Below are 19,517 nucleotides of genomic sequence, written 5' to 3'. Positions count from 1 at the left end.
TTTTTTTCTTTTGTAATAGGTAACCTTGGAAAAGTTTACCTAGGGAATAATTATGCATTTGATATCGAAGGAGCAAGCACCATACACTTGGCTCTTGAAATGGCTAAGAATTGATTCTTGATGCTGCTAGGTATGTGTCTGGCATTAAGAAGAGCATGCTTTATGTTGGGCAATTAGACAACAGGGGTTACTTCACTACCTTTGGTGGTGGAATGTGGAAGATATAGAAAGGATCTATGCTAGTCACTAGAGGTGGTAAAAAGGAAACTCTATATTCTCTTCATTGCAAGGCATTTCTTGAAAGTTTGTTGCAATTGCAGAAGTACAGTGACACACGGAGTTGTGGCACAAGCATCTTGAACACATGAGCCAAAAGGGTTTATAGGCACTTTTTTCCCTTGGAAGAGTTAAGGTGAAAAACTTAGAGCTTGACTTTTGTAATGATTGTGTTTTGGGAAAACATGTAAAGAGTTCATACTCTCATGGAGTCTCTAGGAAGGTATGCATTTTGGATTTAGTCCATTCTGATGTATGTCCCATGCCAATAAAAACTCATAGTGGTTTTTGTTATTTTGTCTCTTTTATTAATGACCATTCTAGAAAGCTATGGGTTTATTTGCTTAAGTAGAAGAGCGAGACATTGGATGCCTTTAAAAGTTTTTATGCATTTGTTAGTACTCAAAAGGGTTTAAAACTAAAATGCATAAGAACAAACAATGGGGGAGAGTATGTATCTAAAGAATTCACTAAGTTTTGTGATGTCAATGGGATTAAACAGGAGCTTATAGCTCCTTATAATCCATCATCTAATGGTGTGGTTGAGCGAATGAATCGTACTTTATGTGAGAAGATTTAGTGCATGCTGTCCATAGCTAATCTCCCGCAATTGTTTGTGTGAGGCAGTTAAAACTGTGGTACATATTTGCAACTGATCTCCATATCATGCACTTGAAAGTGGAATCCTTGAAGAGGTTTGGTCTGGCAAACCTATTTCATATGACCACTTAAGGGTCTTTGGTTGTGAATGCTGTGTAGATGTACTTGTTGATAGCAAAACCAAACTTGACATGAAATCCCACATAGGCCTCTTCATGCGTTATGGGATGAAGGTGAAATGGCTTATAGAGTTTGGGTTCCAAGCATGAAAAAGGTACTACACAGCCGAGATGTGGTATTTAATGAGTCAAAGCTATTGAAAAATGCCACATCTAATGATTCAGACACAAAGAAAGTAAAATTTCAGCATCATCAGCCACTTGGATTGCCATCAGCCACTGATAATTCAGCTCCATTTGATACTGGTTTTGATAATCAACGCATCATTATTGAGCTAGATGACAATGGGCAGTAAAGGGATGTTGAAAATCAGCTTGGGCAACAAAATTAGCAATTCTGAAAATGAATTACATCAGCCTGAAAATGTATTACAGCAACCTGAAAATGCAGTTTAACAGCCAAATAATGAGGTCATTGACATTCCTTTGGATGTGGATCCACTACCTTATAACACAGATCATTGGGTGAGAAGGTCTACACGTGGTAGGAGACCTATACAAAGGTTTGATTCCTCTTTGGATTGCATTTTACTCACAGATGAGGGTGAGCCTCTCACATATAAAGAGGCATTATCACGTGAGTTAAAGAAAAAGTGGAAGCTAGCTATGCAGAAAGAAATGAAGTCTTTGCATTAGAGTGATACTTGGGATTTGGTTCCATTTCCCAAAGATAGGAAAGCTATTCCTAACAAGTGGGTCTATAAATCAAGTGTGTGGATGGCAAACCCAAATACAACGCCAAGCTTGTGGCTAAGGGTTATACATAGAAAGAGGGGGTTGACTTTCAGGAAGTCTTTTCACCTGTTGTCAAAATGACCACTCTTCGGGTATTGCTTGCTATAATAACATCTATGGATCTTGAACTTGATCAAATGGATGTTAGAACTGCATTCTTGCATGGTGATTTAGAAGAGCAGTTGTACATGAAACAACCAGAGGGCATTGTTATGCCAAGGAAAGAGCATTTAGTGTGTAGGCTTAAAAGAAGCTTGTATGGCTTAAAACAGGTTTCGAGAGAGTGATATAAGAAATTTGATGCCTTTATGCTCTCTCATGGGTTTAAACAAAGCAATGCAGATCAATGCTCATATATAAAGAAGGCTGATGAAAGCCTGATTATCCTTGTGCTTTATATTGATGATATGCTTATTGTTGGTAAGCATAAAAGCCAAGTTAATGTACTAAAAAGATAGTTGAATTCAGCCTTTTCCATGAAGGACTTGGGCGCAATTGATCACATTTTGGACATGCGTGTAACGAGAGATGGAGAGCAGCAGCTCTTATTTCTGTTACAAGAAAAGTACATCAGCAAAGTACTTGATTGTTTTTCTATGGCAGATACTAAGCCACTTGGTGTTCCTTTACTACCATACCTTAAGGTTAGCAAAGCAGATTGCTCAAAAGATGATAAGGCAATCAACTATATGAAAGGTGTCCTTATGCTTCAGCTTGTGGGTGACTCATGTATGCTATGGTTGCCATTAGACTTGACATTGCTCATACAGTGGGAGTTGTGAGTAGGTTTATGCCAAATCTTGGCAAAGGATATTGGGAAGTAGTGAAATGCATCTTCTAGTACCTTAAAGGCACACAAAGAAAATGTATTTGCTATGAAAAGGATACAATAGATCTGTAAGGATATTGTGATGTAGACATGGTAGGTGATTTGGATATTCGCAAGTCTCCTAGTGGGTACATATTTACCTTAAGTGGTGGGGCCATTTCTTAGTGCTCTAGATTGCAAAAGATAGTAGCACTTTCTACCACTAGGACTGAATATATTTCAGCCACTGAAGCTTCGAAAGAAGTTGCTTGGCTTGGTCGTTTGGGCAAGGATTTTGGGCTACCCACCAAAACACGTGTACTTGGATGTGATAGCCAGAGTGATGTATACCTTGCTAAGAATGCCATGTTTCATGCACATATCAAACATATTGATGTGCGGTATCACTTTATCAGATAGGTTCTAGATGATGGTCTAGTCGCACTGACTAAGATCAAAACACAGGATAATCCTGCAGATGCTCTTACTAAGAGTCTTGCAAAGGCTCAACATGAGCATTGCATTCGACTAGTGGGAGTTGGTTAAAGGTTCGCTTAGGATCTTTAAGTGGGAGGTTGTTAGGTGTAAAGGCCCTTCTCTACTCTCGTGTATATATGTTGACTTGTACGCGTGATCGCACTCTTGTGGTTGTAAGTGTATCATACCCTAAGTACAAATACATTCTTTTATTCTTCGTGTGTACTACACTGGTACACAGGCATCTCGAGTCTCCGTTCTCTTTGCACTCTCTCTACTGTTGAACACACCTCCTTTGCTGCACATACTACCTGGGCACTTCCGCTCGCCCTTCATGGGCCACTTCTTTATCCCCTTATAGATAATGAGATGATGATATGCCCCTAGCTTCGGTAGGTACTAACCATATTGAGTGCTATCTGCTGTAGTATCAATTGATACTCGGTCCATGCCGGCTTCCTTTGCCTCCATCATGTGTAGTCGTCTTGGATCCTTAGTCATGTGTGTCGCATTGCTTGCTCTGTCTTGGGATTAAAATCCTCCACTAAGAGAATTTCACTTAGACTAGCGTAACCTAGGATGCCCTTTGATAGATTTGTGAACGAGGACTCTCCATCCGCTCCTCCCTCTCCCGTTTCTGGGATTGCCTAGTTGCATATCTTGATCCCCTCGGGGGAAGGTAGCAAAGGACAATGTACATCATCCGATCTCTCGTGAGATCTACACTTTGATCAATGATAGCACGACTATCTTTGTATAGTACTTTGTTGCTTGCTTCCTAGCCTGTATTATGTTTGGCATATTTGCATGCTTGTGTTTTACTTGCATCTTGGTCAAATCATCATTTAGATAAATGGGAGCCACAAGAGCATGTAGTATGTTCTCTTTTTTCATGAAAGCCATTTTTGCTGTCAGAGAGAGAGAGAGAGAGAGAGAGAGAGAGAGAGAGAGAGAGAGAGAGGTGTCGCTCCACACCAGCTGTCTTTTCTGTGTGATATTTGTTTGTTAAGAGTCTTGGTAGCCTTTCATTTGTGTCTATTCTGTTTTTCTTAGCTGACCTGATGTTCTGATGTAAATATCGCTACTTAATTCAATTATCTTCGCAAAAAAAAAAGAGAGAGAGAATTTGTGTGTGGGCGTGTGTACCTCACTGACAGGTAGAAAGCCTGTTCATTCTTGGGTCTTATGCAAGATGCTGTCCATGGTCAGGTTGCAGTCTCATCATTCTTGCCTGTTTTAGTTCATGTGATGGACTGGTCTTTGGCACATTTGGTGGAATCACAATGCTTTTGTCTTTAACTTGGCCTTAAGTATCCATGGTCATGTGGGTCATGTGCGAGGCTTGCTATTATGGCAGCTTTCTTCCATGATTTCAGCTGGCTTCATAATTGGAGAGCTGGTTGCTCCATGCATGAATATTGCTTGCTCCATCCGTGTTGTGCTCTCTTCTTCATGATCCTCTTCTTTTGTTCTTGTAGAATGGTGTTTTGATAGCCCTTTTGGCTTTTTGAGTGTTTATTGTTGTTGGGCTTGGCTGGCCTGAAGGCCTGATGTAAATATTTCTATACATTAATTTAAACTTCACGGAAAAAAAGAGCTTATATATTGTCCCCATGGTAGATGTTGCACAGAGACGAGTGGACTGAGGCCATTTTCATAGATGGAAGTTTGATTGCTAGCATGCATTGCTTGGCTCATTAGGACTGGAGGTGCAGTCATATCACAGACCTGCAGGGTGTACATGCTTGAAAGAGTCTCTTTCAGTTTCTACAGAGATTGTGTAGACACTCAAGGTGAGATGGGAAAGACTACAGGGCAACTCTTAGCAGGTGAAGCTGTTTTGATGCTGCGAAGCTGTTTTCAGTCTGGCAGTGTTGTTTAGGGCAGGTGATGGCAGTTACAGGGCTTGCAACGGCTGTTCTAGTGCAGTTGATGTGGAACTACATTTGACAAGACTGCTACAAGAAGCTGTCACCTTCTCATAAACTGCTACCATCCCTCAAGCTAATGCCACTACTGATGCTAAAACTGACATGATCAGTTCAAACTTGATGTTTCAGCCTCGTTCCGAAACAAGAGGATGGTGAATTGGATGGAGCATATAGTGGATGGCATGTGGTGAGCTGGAGTTGAAAATGGGCAGATGCAATGGCAGAGACGGAAGGTGGGAGAGAAGGCGTTACTATGAGGCAAGAGGGGGGCAACAGTTGGGGAAGCTGAAGGTGAGGGTGGAGCAAAAGAAAGGGTGGTACTGTGCAGGGGAGGGGGTGGCAATACTGGAAGAGGAAACAGTGCTGGGGGAACAGATATAGGGGCAGTGTTATGCGGGGGAGGAGCAGGTGGAAAAGTAGCAGCAGGAGCTTGGCAAGGTAGGGGTAGATCCTCTAAACCTGCCTTGTGAGGTCCAGTAGTGTTGGGCCCTTCGCTCTCTTCTTGAGGTCTTTGTATGTAGTAGTCTTGCTGTATCATAGGGAAGCTAGGGAAAATTCTCTCCTTTACTTGGTCATTATGAAAATGTTTGTATAAGCCTACACTTTAGGTCTTTGTGCTCTTTATGATTTGGCTAGTGTCACTTGATATTTGATCTTATTTTATAACGAGCTTTTTACATCCTATGACCAAGCTAAAAATATCGCTTTTGTTTCTCAGCCATTGTTGCTATCTTCCTGATCTCTAGAATCATTTCTATTGTTATTTGAAGAGGTGTCTTTGGTTGTCTAAGGTTTTTAAAAAGTTCTTTATCTTGGTTCTAAAGTATATTTACCACTCAAAATGCAGATTATTAGCTCGGTGCTCTCATCACTAGGTGTGCCAAATTTTGGTCAAGCAAACCTTAACGGTGGTACCATTGGTGGGGTAAGATTCTCTCTCAAGTCATAGGAAAATGAACATTGGCCATTCCTTTGTAAATTGTTGTTCGGTTTTTTGCTTCATCACATCATGGTCGTACATTTCACAATGCAGCAAAAGAAATTTGTATGAGTAAACAATTTAGGTTGAACATGATCTTCTCATGGATGTATTTGTTTGTTTGTTTTGTTTTTCCTTTCTTTTTTGTGTTTTATATTTCCACATGGTAATAATATGTTTCACAATAGAGCAAACAAGCATGCATACGAGTCAACGATTTAGTTTGATTGTAACTTTTCACAGAGGTACTTGTGTGAATTTCGTATCTCATTTGATAGCTTTAAATCTATGTATTTTGGGTCTTCTTACTAACATGACAAGCAAAAATGAATATTAGAACTATCTCTGTCAATTTGGATCATTGATGTCCTTTGTCCACAAAATGGAGGTAGAGGTAGATAGGACGAAACAAAATAAAGCAAATAAAGAGCTTACATCGAATGAAAGATGATGATGCCGTTCAATGGCTGGAGACCTATGGACTTTTTTTTACCATGTGCAAGATCCATCATAACTTATGTTGAAGGGATATCATTCCTGATGATAAATTTTGATGAAGTGAATCTACTGGGAATCTCTAGCTATCATGAGAGATGATAGTGTAGTAGTGGCTATTTCTATATTGGCCTTGGATAGTCCTCTACTATGTGGAGCCCATCCTGTGGGTTGAACTTGTGCTGGTGGTTCTGTGACCTTAAAAAAATTCTGTAAGTGTTTATTTGTTCATAAGTGTTGATTTGTCTCATGTCCCACATACCCAATAACATTGTGTCCTAAGGATGGGTGAGGGCATCTTGGTGCTCACGGATCTCCAACACACAGAATCCTATGCATTTCTAGTAAGGGAATGTCATGACTTGATGTGGTGAACCAAATAGTTCTTGTGAGAGGCAGTGGTAGATGTATCTAATTGTAGGCACACAATCTGCATATGCAATGCTCCTCTGCCTCAGTCTCCTACTTTTGGCATCTTTAACATACTAGAGCATCACTATATCCTCAAGTTAGTGCTAGTGTGAGGAGGTTTTAATTTGGCCTATGGCACATCTCATTCCAAGGACATTCCATGTTGGTTTGATGTCCTCTAAATGTGTGTTTTGTGGTGATGTCTCTTGTGATGGCTTGGTTTGCCTTAGCATGGCTGAGCTGCATTATAGGTGCGTCTAGGCCGTGTTATAATGGTGGTAGTGCATTGAGTAGGTCTTTCACCCATGTACTGGTCTGTGGGACCAACACTGTCTCCTTTCGTGACAGGTTGCTTTGAGGAGCATAGTGCCAACTAAGGGGTGACTATTTGGAATCAATTCCTTCGGTCTATGGATGTACATGATCACTTGGAAGAGAGCCTCAACCACCATGGAGGCTGCAACCACCTCTGCTTGTTTAAACTCGTGTGGTACTGGCCATTTGACAATCAGCAACAATGATTTACAACGATCTTTCAAGGCTGATCTTCAAACGTCTCTTCCACTAGGCTAGGAGGTATGATGTACCTCATTCTTGAAAAAAAAAAACAAGAAAGGTGCACCATCTGGCAAGCAGAGACCACTTTCTACTTCCCCTTTCCATCCCTTGTGTGGGTGGATAAGCGACCTGCCCTGATCCTCATCTTTATGCCTCAGCTCTTTTTATTGATGGTCGTTAATGTCAAAATTTGGTTAAGGGTGGAAACCCTACACAGTATTGGTGGTCCAACTAGGGGCGACGAAACCCTACATAGAGCTTCGTTAAACATGTGTGCTAGAAAGGGAGTGAATAGGTTTCTTGTGTGTGAGAAATGCTTGACCACCAATCTGTCGCGATCTTAGGTTCTGATATTTTGTAGCAGGTTGATAGCTCCCTCTGCCATCCTAGTGTGAAAAAAGGAGGAAATAGTAGGCCAAGACTTTGAGGGCTAACGAGTTTCATGGTAGAAAAAACATGCATGTGTTGCAAACATATAGTATGGCAGTATGGTGATTTGGTGGTTGTAATTGCATATTTAGAGGTGGATTGGTAACGCAACAATTTGCAGTCTTGTGGTCTCTCTGGGTGCTGACTAATATTTATGTATCTTATGTCCTCCTTGGGAGCTCCCCTCTAGATAGGATGGCTATATGAGAATACGCTAGGATTTGTAGAACACTACTAGCAAATGAACTTAGAAAAACACAAGTAGAGAGAGAGGAGGGAAAGGATGCTGAAATGAAACTCAATGTACAGACCTGACTCTTGAGTATTCTAGGTGTGATACAATGGATACTCCATAATCCGAGGGCTGTTCAACAGCCATTCGCTCTCGTGGTAGTGGCTTGAGGAAAGCTCAAGGAGAATGTTGTTTTTTGGATTGTATCTTGAGGGAAGCATGTAGGAAAACATTAAAATGCGATATTGGATGACATGAATGAGTTGACTATTGTGCAAGGAAACCAAAATGCAGCTATGTCGGGCGAGATGATGACATGGATTGAGCAACACTAGTAGGTACTAGGAAGACTTGTAGGGAGTTGTCGACAATGGCAATAGTAAGGAAAAATAAAAAATACTTTACAAGCATAGGGTGTCAACTCGAGATGATGGTGATGATTGCTCGAGAGGATGCTGATGCAAAACACATCATTGATGGCGATGGTGATGGGATGATGGCAAATTTTGATGGTAGTGGGGTGTGATTAGGGATAGAATGGGAGAATTGGGATCATCAAATGATGGCACATTGGTACCCTTTTATGGAAAATTTTGAGCCATTTGTCTTGCCAAAAACTATCAAGTTTTGTATTTACATTATTTACTTTAGCATGAGTTTTAGGGCCATATAGAAGTTCAGAGTAATTAGCCCTTATTATGAGACTGAGTTTAAGGCTGATTATGAGTAGCTTAATACCCCTTGAGGACAAAAACACGGGATCTAAGATAGATGAGTAGGCTCCTTACCCAACCCAAAAGGTAGCACCCCCAAAGAGAGAAAGTTATTGGAAGAAGGGTGCTGTGAAGTGCTGCCCAAGGCCCTACTGGGATTTGAAAGGTTGATAATCTTTGGGAGTATCAAGATGTCCACCCCAAAGAAACCAAGACATTAGACCAAGGGTGTCACAAAGGATTGGTCAAGGGCTTGTCATAATCATAATTGTGATGAAACACTCCTATAGGTCTTCAAGTTAAAAGAAAAATTTGAATCGAGAGTTGGCCCTTATATACATTTTCTTGTAAACGCCCCGAACAACGCAGTATGCTTAACAATTGTGATATTCACTTGTTTTTTAGATTTAATATAAAAGAGAATGAACACTTAACTTGAAAATGAAAATTACTCACAAAATTACAGCCATGAAAATGTAAGAGTAATGGAGACAAGATTGAGGGTTGAAGATGGGCAACCAAACCTCCCCCCCCGAAGGAATGTATTTCTGTTCAATCCAAGTCCCTTAGGGAAGAGCTCAGTTACAATCAACGTGAGAGTGAGGAGAAGTAATTCTCACTCTCACAAGATCATGCAAAGATGTACAAACACACATGCATTATCTATTATGCAATGATAAGAACTGATTTCTTTACAGTTATGAGAGAAGAAAGAGGGGAAATCAGCCTTTCTCCGTCGTTGAACAGTAGTACATAGATAGGGCTTGCTTCTTGTTGCTAAATGGAAGAAAGAGCTTGAGAAGGAGGTGCTGTAATGAATTTACAGGCTTGCTGTCCTGTAAAACAACAGTGATAGAAGAGGGAATATGGAGGAATTTGATAATGGAGAAGTGGGGGATGATGATGGGGATGGATGGGGCCAGTTTCTGGCTATCTGTGGGTGCTGTATATGAGTTTACAGCAAAGAAAAATGATGCTGAATGAAGAAAAACGAGCTCTTATTTATAGGAGAGGGAAGAGCTAGTACAAAAGGGGAAAGTGGAGTAGCACAAGACAAGTGTCCAGCCACATGTCATGAGATGTGACAAGTGGTGGGACACTTGGAAACTTGTGTGACAAGTGTCTTCACACTTGTCTCTTCTCTATGGCCTTCCTTTTTGGGTTGAATACTGTCAAGAATAGAAACAACCAAATTTAGTAAGCACAGTCAGAGTACAGAACTTACTATTTTTAGAATGACATTCCTATTTTTTAGGACTAGCATTTTTAGGCTAATTCGAGGCTCCTAAAATTTAGGGATCTCCTAAAATTTAGGGACCCCCCCAATATGGGTGTCATATGAAAGTTTTTTCCGTGTACATCGCAAAAACGGTATCAGAATCTTCATGTGACTTTCCTATGCAAAGAAATGTGCATTTCAAGCTTTCAGTCCACACATGCACATTATACAAGCATTTCATGATCATGCCATCTTGTTGATTGTAACTGTCTGTTCTGGTGGATCTAGCCCACACTTCAAGGCATTAATCTTTTCTGTGTGCGAGTCTAACCCTGATATGCGTGAGTTCTAGTCACAGGCGCCCAATCGGGCCATATAGGTGGAAGTATGAACTATCTTTTCTCTAACCCACTGCGTGGGTCCACCATAACCTGTGACCACTCATCAGTGGCCAGCTCCAATGCACTTTTCTTTATATCTAATTAGTGCATGCAAAGGAAACAAATTTTTAATAAATCATTATATAGACAAATTAGTCAAAAAGGATACAAATTCTGTTTCTATAGAGTTGTGACAGCCCTCTGGCTTTTATTCAGCTGTCCTCAGCTGAAAAGCTTTTTGATATGACTGAAGAATGTCTGGGTAATCCTTCATGAATTTTTCATCTACCCACTGTGCATCTGTTGTGGGTAGATTCTTGAATTTTAGTAAGAATTTTCGTGTCACAAGGCCACTTCTCGTGGTTCGATCCTTGTGAAACAAAATCTGTTCAGGTTCCAAGAGTTGCTCTGTTTCTTCAACTTATGGGGGATCTTCAGTAATGGGTTCCTTTGGTTCTGGTCCTATGTAGGTTTTAGCAAACTTACATGAAAAGCATTGTGTATTTTCCAATGAGTAGGAAGCTCAAGTCGATAAGAAACTTCATTTATTTTCTCAATCACTTTGAAGAGTCCAAAGTATCTACTGGAGAGCTTTGGAAAAGATGAATTTTGACCGGAACCTTGTTTGAGCCTGCTTTTATCAAACTTTAGCAAGACATATTGACCTTTTTCAAAAGCCAAAGGTCTTCTTCGTTTATTTGCTTGCTTCTTTTGTCGCTCTTGGGCAACTTTGATAGTGGCTCGAACTTGATCCATTGCGGTTTTTAAATCTGACGCAAACTCATCAGTAGCAAAAATCTTATCTTTAGTGCGAATAATTGGAGGAGGAATCACTTTACCCTGTACTATTTCATTTGGAGCTTTCCCTGCGGATGAGTGCACTGTATTGTTGTAAGCAAACTCCAATAATGGAAGATATTTCTCCCATTGTGACTTATGTTCACTAACATAAGCTTTCAACATATCCAAAAGAGTGAGATTCATCACCTCTGTTTGGCCGTCAGTTTGAGGATGAAAAGCTGAGGAGAACTTTAAAGTGGTTCCCAAATTCTCAAATAAAGCACGCCAAAAGTTACTTGTGAATTTGGAGTCTCTATCTGAAATGATCTTAGAAGGCATACCATGTAATCTGAAGATATGTTGAATGAAAAGTCTTGCAGCTTGTGCGGATTTCAATGTTTTATGACATGGAATAAAAGGTGATTGTTTGCTGAATCTATCAATTATGACCCAAATCATATCATGACCTCAAGGTGTTCTTGGAATACTTGAGATGAAATCCATTGTGATAGATTCCCATGGATCTTTGGGCACTGGAAGAGGTTGCAACAATCCTAGAATCTTCTACCTATCATACTTGGATTTTTGGCATACCAGACAAGCCTCAATGAAGTTATGTGTATCTCTTCGTAATGTTGGCCAATAAAAGTAGTGCTCAATTGCACTTAGAGTGGCTGCCCTCCCTCTATGCCTTGCATAAGGGGGTTCATGACTTTCTTTAAGCACCTTTTGTCGAATAGGAAGAGTGACACAAAGGCGATTGTTCATGAGAAGGTAACCGTCTTTGATGGAATAATCTGGATTGCTGTAAATTTGACCAAATTGCTGCAAAATCAGTATCTTCATCATAAGTATTCTTCATCTTTTGAAAATCTTCATGATGAGCCACTGTAATAGTTGCAATGCGAGGCACTCTAGAGAGTGCATCAGCAACTACATTTTGTTTCCCTGGAGTGTACATAATTTGAAAATGAAACATAGACAAGAAATTTTTCCATCTTGCATGTTTCTCTTGCAAATGCTTTTGAGTCTTGAAATACTTCAAGCTCTGATGATCAGTTTTAATAAGGAATTCATTGCCCAAAAGATAATGTTTCCATATCTTCAAAGCATGAACCATTGCTAAGAGCTCCTTTTCATAAATGTCATACCTTTTCTCCACATCATTTAGACGGCGGCTTTCAAAGGCTATGGCATGGCCTTCTTGATTTAGCAATGCACCAATACAATCACCGCAAGGATCTGCTTGCACCATAAATGGTTTTACCAAATCTGGAATGATAAAAACAGGTCCAGAAGTAAGAGCTGTTTTCAGCCTTGTGAAGGCTGCCTTCTCTTTTTCCTTCCATTGGAAAGAGGTCTTCTTCTTTGTAAGGTCATGAAGTGGAGAAGCCATTTGTGCAAAATGCTTGATGAAGCGGCGGTAATAAGAGCATAAGCCAAGAAACGATCGCACCTCATGTACATCATGAAGATGAGGCCATTCTTGGATTATCTTGATCTTTTCAGGATCCATTTGAATTCCTTCAGAAGAGATGACATGCCCAAGGTAATTTATTTTATGCATGAAAAATTCACTCTTTTTACCATTTACCAAGAGTTGATTTTGTTGAAGTAATTGTAGAACAATTTCCAAGTGTTCATGATGCTCCTCTTCATTCTTACTAAAGACAAGAATATCATCAAAGAAAGTACCGACATATTGTCGATGCTCTCTAAAGATGCGCTCCATCATTCGATTAAAGGTGGCTGGTGCATTGGTTAATCCGAAAGGAACCACCAAGAATTCATAAAGACCGTATGAAGTGCGGAAAGTAGTTTTGTGTACATCTTGTGGTATTACCCTAATTTGATGATAACCACTCTTTAGATCAATGCGGCTGAAAACCTTTGAGCCTCCTAGACGATCCAAAATGTCGTCAATTCTGGGAATAGGAAACCGATTTTTCACAGTGATTTTGTTGAGGGCTCGATAATCAATGCACATCCTGAATGTGCCATCTTTCTTTTGAACAAGAAGAACCGGTGAACAAAATGGTGAGCTACTTGGCCTAATTAGCCCACGATTGAGTAGGTCTTTGACTTGCTTTCTAATTTCTTCTTGTTGAGGACGGCTCACACGGTATGGTGCTATATTAGGAGGAGAACTGCCCGGGATAATATCAATATGATGGTCTTCTAGCCTTTCTGGAGGAAGCTGATAAGGAAGATCTTCCGAAAAACAATCTTTATACTTTTCCAAGAGCTGAAGTCGCTCTTGGTTTTCAGCATTTATATTATCTTTTAAATCAGTGACATAAAGCAAACAACATTGAACACAATTCTTAATTGCTCTAGAGACTTACATATGGCTTACCATAGGTATGGTGTCTCCAGAAACTCCAGCTTGGATCTCGTACTTCTTGCCTTTGTTGGTGAGTTCTACCTTCTTTTTCTGAGAGAAGATGGTTGAATCTACTCTATGATTCCAGGGCATGCCAAGAAACACATCGCAACCATCAAGGTCTCCGATACAGAAGGTATCTTCATCACTGTAGCCTTGAATTTGAAACTTGAGCTTGCCAATGTAGGGTGTCACAGTCTTCACTGTGTCACCTTCATCGGCATTTAAAGCTTGGCGAACTTCTGCCGGAGTGTCCATCTCTTCATTCTTTAATCCAAGCTCTTTAGCTAATTGCAAGGAAATGACATTTTCATTCGCCTCAAGATCTATCAAGAATAGTACTTGCTTACCTTGCAACTGTCCCCAAGCTTTTAATAATTTGCGCATCTCTGAGTGTGAGTTGTGTTTGCAACTACATCACTAATAGCATTGATTTTCACTGGCGACTTAGGCTTGTTGTCAGAAACCTTGCTTTGTCCCTTGTTTGGACATTGCTTCGCTATGTGGCCTGTTTGTCCACATTTAAAGCGCCTCCCTTCTTTCATGAAGCGTTGCTTTTCTTCTTCGGAAAGTTGCTTTGCTTGTGGGTATAGATTGGAGCGAAATTGAGGAGCATTAGGAGGTGCATAGGGCTTCATCTTCTTTTGATTTGATGGCTGCTTTTGCCGCTGTTTTTGTCATTCATTTGGGGCTGAATACTCCTCATCATCAGCTACTCTCTTCTTATCATTCTTTTGGAATGATTTGTTGCCATTGTGCTCCATTTCCCATGTCTCAGCATGGTCAATGAGTTCCTTGAGACTAGAACAATGATAATGATTAAGAGCAGTACGAAGTTTAAAATGCAAACCTCCTTGAAACTTCCTAAGCTTTTCCGAATTGCTGATCTTCTTCAAATGTTGGACCTTCAAAAGTAGCTCCCAAAATCTCTTGGTATAGTCACCAAGTGACTCATTTTTTCTTTGCCAAAGCCGATCCCATTCCATTTTTACATCTCTTTTGAAATGAACAGGAAGAAATTGGCTTTGTATCATGCGAACAAAGAACCGCCATGATTTTGGGGCTGCATGATCATATTTCAACCCCGTCCACCAAGTATGGGCTAAGTCGGTTAAATGTAAAGCTGCAAACTTAATCTTTTCTTTTTCTTTATACTTGTCACGACCATACAAAATTTGAAATTGACGAATAAACTTCAAAACAAGATCAGGATTTTGGGAACCTTCATACATACTGAACTTGATCTTCTTTTCAAGTTGAGATAGTGACTTAGTCTTCTTCTTCTTCTTATGCCTTTATGGAGGAATTTGATAATGGAGAAGTGGGGGATGATGATGGGGATGGATGGGGCCAGTTTCTGGCTATCTGTGGGTGCTGTACATGAGTTTACAGCAAAGAAAAATGATGCTGAATGAAGAAAAACGAGCTCTTATTTATAGGAGAGGGAAGAGCTAGTACAAAAGGGGAAAGTGGAGTAGCACAAGACAAGTGTCCAGCCACATGTCATGAGATGTGACAAGTGGTGGGACACTTGGAAACTTGTGTGACAAGTGTCTTCACACTTGTCTCTTCTCTATGGCCTTCCTTTTTGGGTTGAATACTGTCAAGAATAGAAACAACCAAATTTAGTAAGCACAGTCAGAGTACAGAACTTACTGTTTTTAGAATGACATCCCTATTTTTTAGGACTGGCATTTTTAGGCTAATTCGAGGCTCCTAAAATTTAGGGATCTCCTAAAATTTAGGGACCCCCCCCCAATATAGGTGTCATATGAAAGCTTTTTCCGTGTACATCGCAAAAACGGTATCAGAATCTTCATGTGACTTTCCTATGCAAAGAAATGTGCATTTCAAGCTTTCAGCCCACACATGCACATTATACAAGCATTTCATGATCATGCCATCTTGTTGATTGTAACTGTCTGTTCTGGTGGATCTAGCCCACACTTCAAGGCATCAATCTTTTCTGTGTGCGAGTCTAACCCTGATATGCGTGAGTTCTGGTCACAGGCGCCCAATCGGGCCATATAGGTGGAAGTGTGAACTATCTTTTCTCTAACCCACCGCGTGGGTCCACCATGACCTGTGACCACTCATCAGTGGCCAGCTCCAATGCACTTTTCTTTATATCTAATTAGTGCAAAGGAAACAAATTTTTAATAAATCATTATATAGACAAATTAGTCAAAAAGGATACAAATTCTGTTTCTATAGAGTTGTGACATTTCTAGACTCTTATAGGGGACCAAAGACCACGTCCTCAAGGATGTTGGCATAGAAGATTGGTAATGTAAGGAGTGAATGGTGCATAATGACCATTGGCTTATTGAGGATCTGTTGTGAGCAATGTGTTGAGATACTAAATTCATTTTAAGTTCATTGTCTTACATTAATTTGTATTTTGGTCTCCATTTAGAGCCCGAAAAAGGCTTTATTTATATCATTTATTAGTGTCTGGCCGCCCCTCGAGAGAGTCAGGTGCCACCCTAGGTAGTATTCACTCATGTGCCTATAAATAGGGCATGGGCATTGTGCATTCATCACTCTACTTACTCTCTCATTCATTCTTCATCATTCCCCCATCACACATTTAGCCTCAGCCTTCTACCACTGCTTTCCACACTTTGTGGTGCTGTCCAGCTGATCGTGATGCCTTACCAGTGAGCGATTTCTTCTTGGAGGTCATCTTCACATTGTTATCAGTTGCATAACTCTAGATTGTTGCATTTTGAGTCCACACAGTCCAGCGACCTGTTCTTCATCATTTCCATTGCTGTGTTATCTGGTTTCACTTCTCCTTGGATCTGTACAGCAGATCATCTTCAGTATTATTGTGTGTTTCCAACTCTTCTTGCCTCCCTAGCACCGAGGCGACAGTTTGTAGCCATCAGCCACTTTATGGAGGTTGCGTTTGCAGCAGATTCAGGCCGTCTACAGCAGGCCCTATATTAGATACCGGTGAGTTTTCTTCACTCCTAAATGGCTGCCCAGCAATCACAAGTCTACATCCACTTACAGAAAGAAATCTTCACCAACTTTCTTGCATTTTCTTCTGAGGTTGGCTGCCTGGCAGTTATCTTGACAACAGCCATCATCCTCGGGAGATTTTAATATATCCTTCATCTTTGACAGCTCCCGAGGATTGCATTTCCCTCCCTCTATTGATTTCCTTCATCTTCTAGTGTCTAGTTCGACATTCCACTGCTCGGAGGACTATGTTTTACTCCCTACATAGAGCAACTCTTTTCATTGTCATTGATGATCGAAGGATTGCATTTGGCTTAGATTTAGATTTGGCTATGGAGGACGTATAGCTATGGAGACTTAGATTTGGCTTCATGAGAAAAGGGAGGGGCGATCGAAACACAGGAGAATGGACTGCTATGGTGATTGAGTTGGGTGTTTTCCTCTTCTTTTTTGTATGTATAAATGAAGTCTCTTCACTATCTACAAAATAAAATTCCATTGTACTCCAAAATGCAAATTAGGTAATACTTAACTGTTGATATGTCCAACACATTTAAGAAAGTATATTTCAAATGGCTCATTGTGTGTGCTTTAGTCATTAAATTGCAATCCTTCATTTTCACTCAATAAAGTTTAAACATTGGCCCTTTCAAGTTATAGAAATGAATTAATTAATATATAGGCTACACCATCTTGGAGCTCCGCCATATTGGGGGACTTATGGCCACCCTAGACCCCTTGTATTGGTAGGACTAATAGTCTTGCGAAACCCCCCCTTAAGATGCTTTTTGTGCAAAAGATGCATATTAAAGCTGAAGGAGTGTGCAATGAAAGAAGAAAGAAGTGTATAAAGTGGTACTTAGTAGTAGTATTTAACTATGGCCAAAAAAGGAGAGTAGCCCGAGGAGAGGGTCACCACCAAACCCTCCATATTAGTTATTTGCCAGGGGAACTTTTTTTGAGGGATGATGCTTCTTGGACCATTGACACAGTGTGAATCTCTATAAGGGAGGCTAGATGAGCATGGGGTCTTAAGTCCACAGTAGGTTTTATAGGCTAGTCAATCAAGCCTTTATATGTCATGAAAGGTGTTGATTGAGGGGATTGACATAAGCTACATTTTTAGCAGGTTCTCCATTGGGTCCGGGGGATGGTGAGGTGTGGAAATATGATGGGAACCTCATCCATAAAACAAATCATTGCATCTACATTAAGATCCAACCTGAACTTTTTTAGTCATTGATTGTATACTTGAAGAATAAGCTAATAGGAAATAGAACGAGTTGATAATTTCTTAATATATAGCCCACATGATGCAAGAGAGGACCCCCCCTGAGATGCTAAGCTTATTAGCTTGGCTAATGTGGTTGGGTTTGAGGTTTTAAAGGCATTTTGGGGAGGCCTAGGTGGATTACCTTGGGCCTCGGAATGTCACTTCCCCACATGACCAAGGTGTTGACATTGAGCACAATATTTATTGTTTTTCACATATTCTACCAAGTAGGTTCCAAAGATTGAGGTGGGTTTGAGGAAGGGTAGATCTTTTTCTCAAGGCTTGCCTTTTGATTGTCAAAGTTCTTGTGGCCCGCTGATTGACTTTTCAAATAGTAAGAAAAATGAGACCCCTTTAAAAAGGACAAACGAGACGAAGTGTCTTCTTGTGGACTTGGTCATGTAAACACGGTACGCTAGAGGAGATATTCAAACTAATAGTTTCTTTTTTGGGGAGGGGTGTCATAAAGATAACTTGCTACATAAATTCAAATAGATGGATGCAGTGGGGAAATAGAGTAACTTGATTGTTGTTTGGCTTTTTGTCAGACAGATAAATATTACATTTATGGTGAAAGTAGAGTAGCACTCACTTGTAGGTAGATAGGAGGTGGAGGTTGCATGATTGGCATTCCTTGTAGCCAAGCACAAAAAGATATAGTGGTCCTCACCTAAGGTGAAGAATGGAAAGCCCATCGAGAGTGGTGATATGATCATGTGGCTCATTGAGGAGATTGGCTCTAGGATCTCTATTCTCAGGTGAGTCTAGTTAGTTAGGTGGTGTTTTATCTATGCCTATTTGTGGTGTGGGCGCCTTGCTTTTGTGTTCTGACCGTCCATCTCTGCACTTTGTATTAGAAGTTCTTCATGTCTTAGACTTGGGCTCCAATCTTCTATATGAGACTCGATACCAAGTTTTCTTCACCAAGTGGGCCGTCTTTTTCTACATTTGGAGCTGTTATTGTGATAAGTTTAGGAGAAAGGACTATATTGGCTCCGTTTGCCTTGTGTGAAGGACCCTCCTAGGCATGTTTCTTTTTGCCACCCTCGGATCCATTTTATGAGACAAGGTCGGCCTTTGACCATGGACCAGTAGACCTAGGTGGCATCATTTTGACAAGGTGGAATTTTTGAACCAGTCAAACCCGCATTAAGTGCATGGCTTTGGCCTATTTATTTTGGCCCTCTCCATCTTGTCTAGCATCATCATCATCACAACCTTGATCATCATCATTGTATCCATCTCTTCCCATGTATCTGGAGTCTTCATTGATGCTTAATGCTGCATGTAGTGGCTGACAGATTGCAGCCTTGCACCATGGTATCTGTGAGTTACTTTGTGTCAGTCAGTTTTGTTCCTTCAATTCTATTGTGTTTCTCGTCTCTATATTTCTTCTCATTCCGAATTCTTGCTCTTTTCTACTTAGACTCACACGATACCAACTTCGGGAATGAACCAAAGCGCAACAACCTCCAAACTTGTTGTTGGATGATGCAGAATGGAAAGTTAACAAGTAGCACAACAAAACAAGGAGACCAAACTGCAATTGTGTCAATGTAGGTATGTTGTGGGTTGGGCAACCATGGAGATGGAGCAACAATTGCATTTGATGATGTGGTGGTCCATGAAACTTTTGGCAAAGAAATTTTGAGGGAATGATTGGAGAGGAGAGAAAGTAGAGGGGAGAGAGAT

At 40.5% G+C, this 19,517-nt stretch overlaps 1 protein-coding gene across 6 annotated transcripts in view; it reads left to right on the top strand.

Annotated features, from left to right (window-relative positions):
• Positions 1-19,517, top strand: part of LOC148040942 (uncharacterized) — a 117,915-nt gene that overhangs the window by 76,928 nt on the left and 21,470 nt on the right. For all 6 annotated transcript variants that reach the window (XM_087674891.1, XM_087674882.1, XM_087674855.1 and 3 more), the window contains exon 6: positions 5,854-5,931. In XM_087674891.1, the coding sequence (XP_087531017.1) occupies positions 5,854-5,931 (78 nt within the window). The remainder of the gene's footprint in view (positions 1-5,853; positions 5,932-19,517) is intronic.

Source organism: Lygodium microphyllum, chromosome 1 (assembly GCF_053477565.2).
Source record: "Lygodium microphyllum isolate KBCC chromosome 1, Lygodium_microphyllum_v1.1.10, whole genome shotgun sequence".
Lineage (NCBI taxonomy): Eukaryota > Viridiplantae > Streptophyta > Polypodiopsida > Schizaeales > Lygodiaceae > Lygodium > Lygodium microphyllum.
The sequence above is the reverse complement of the archived record's forward strand: the minus strand, read 5'-3'. Positions and strand labels throughout refer to the sequence as shown.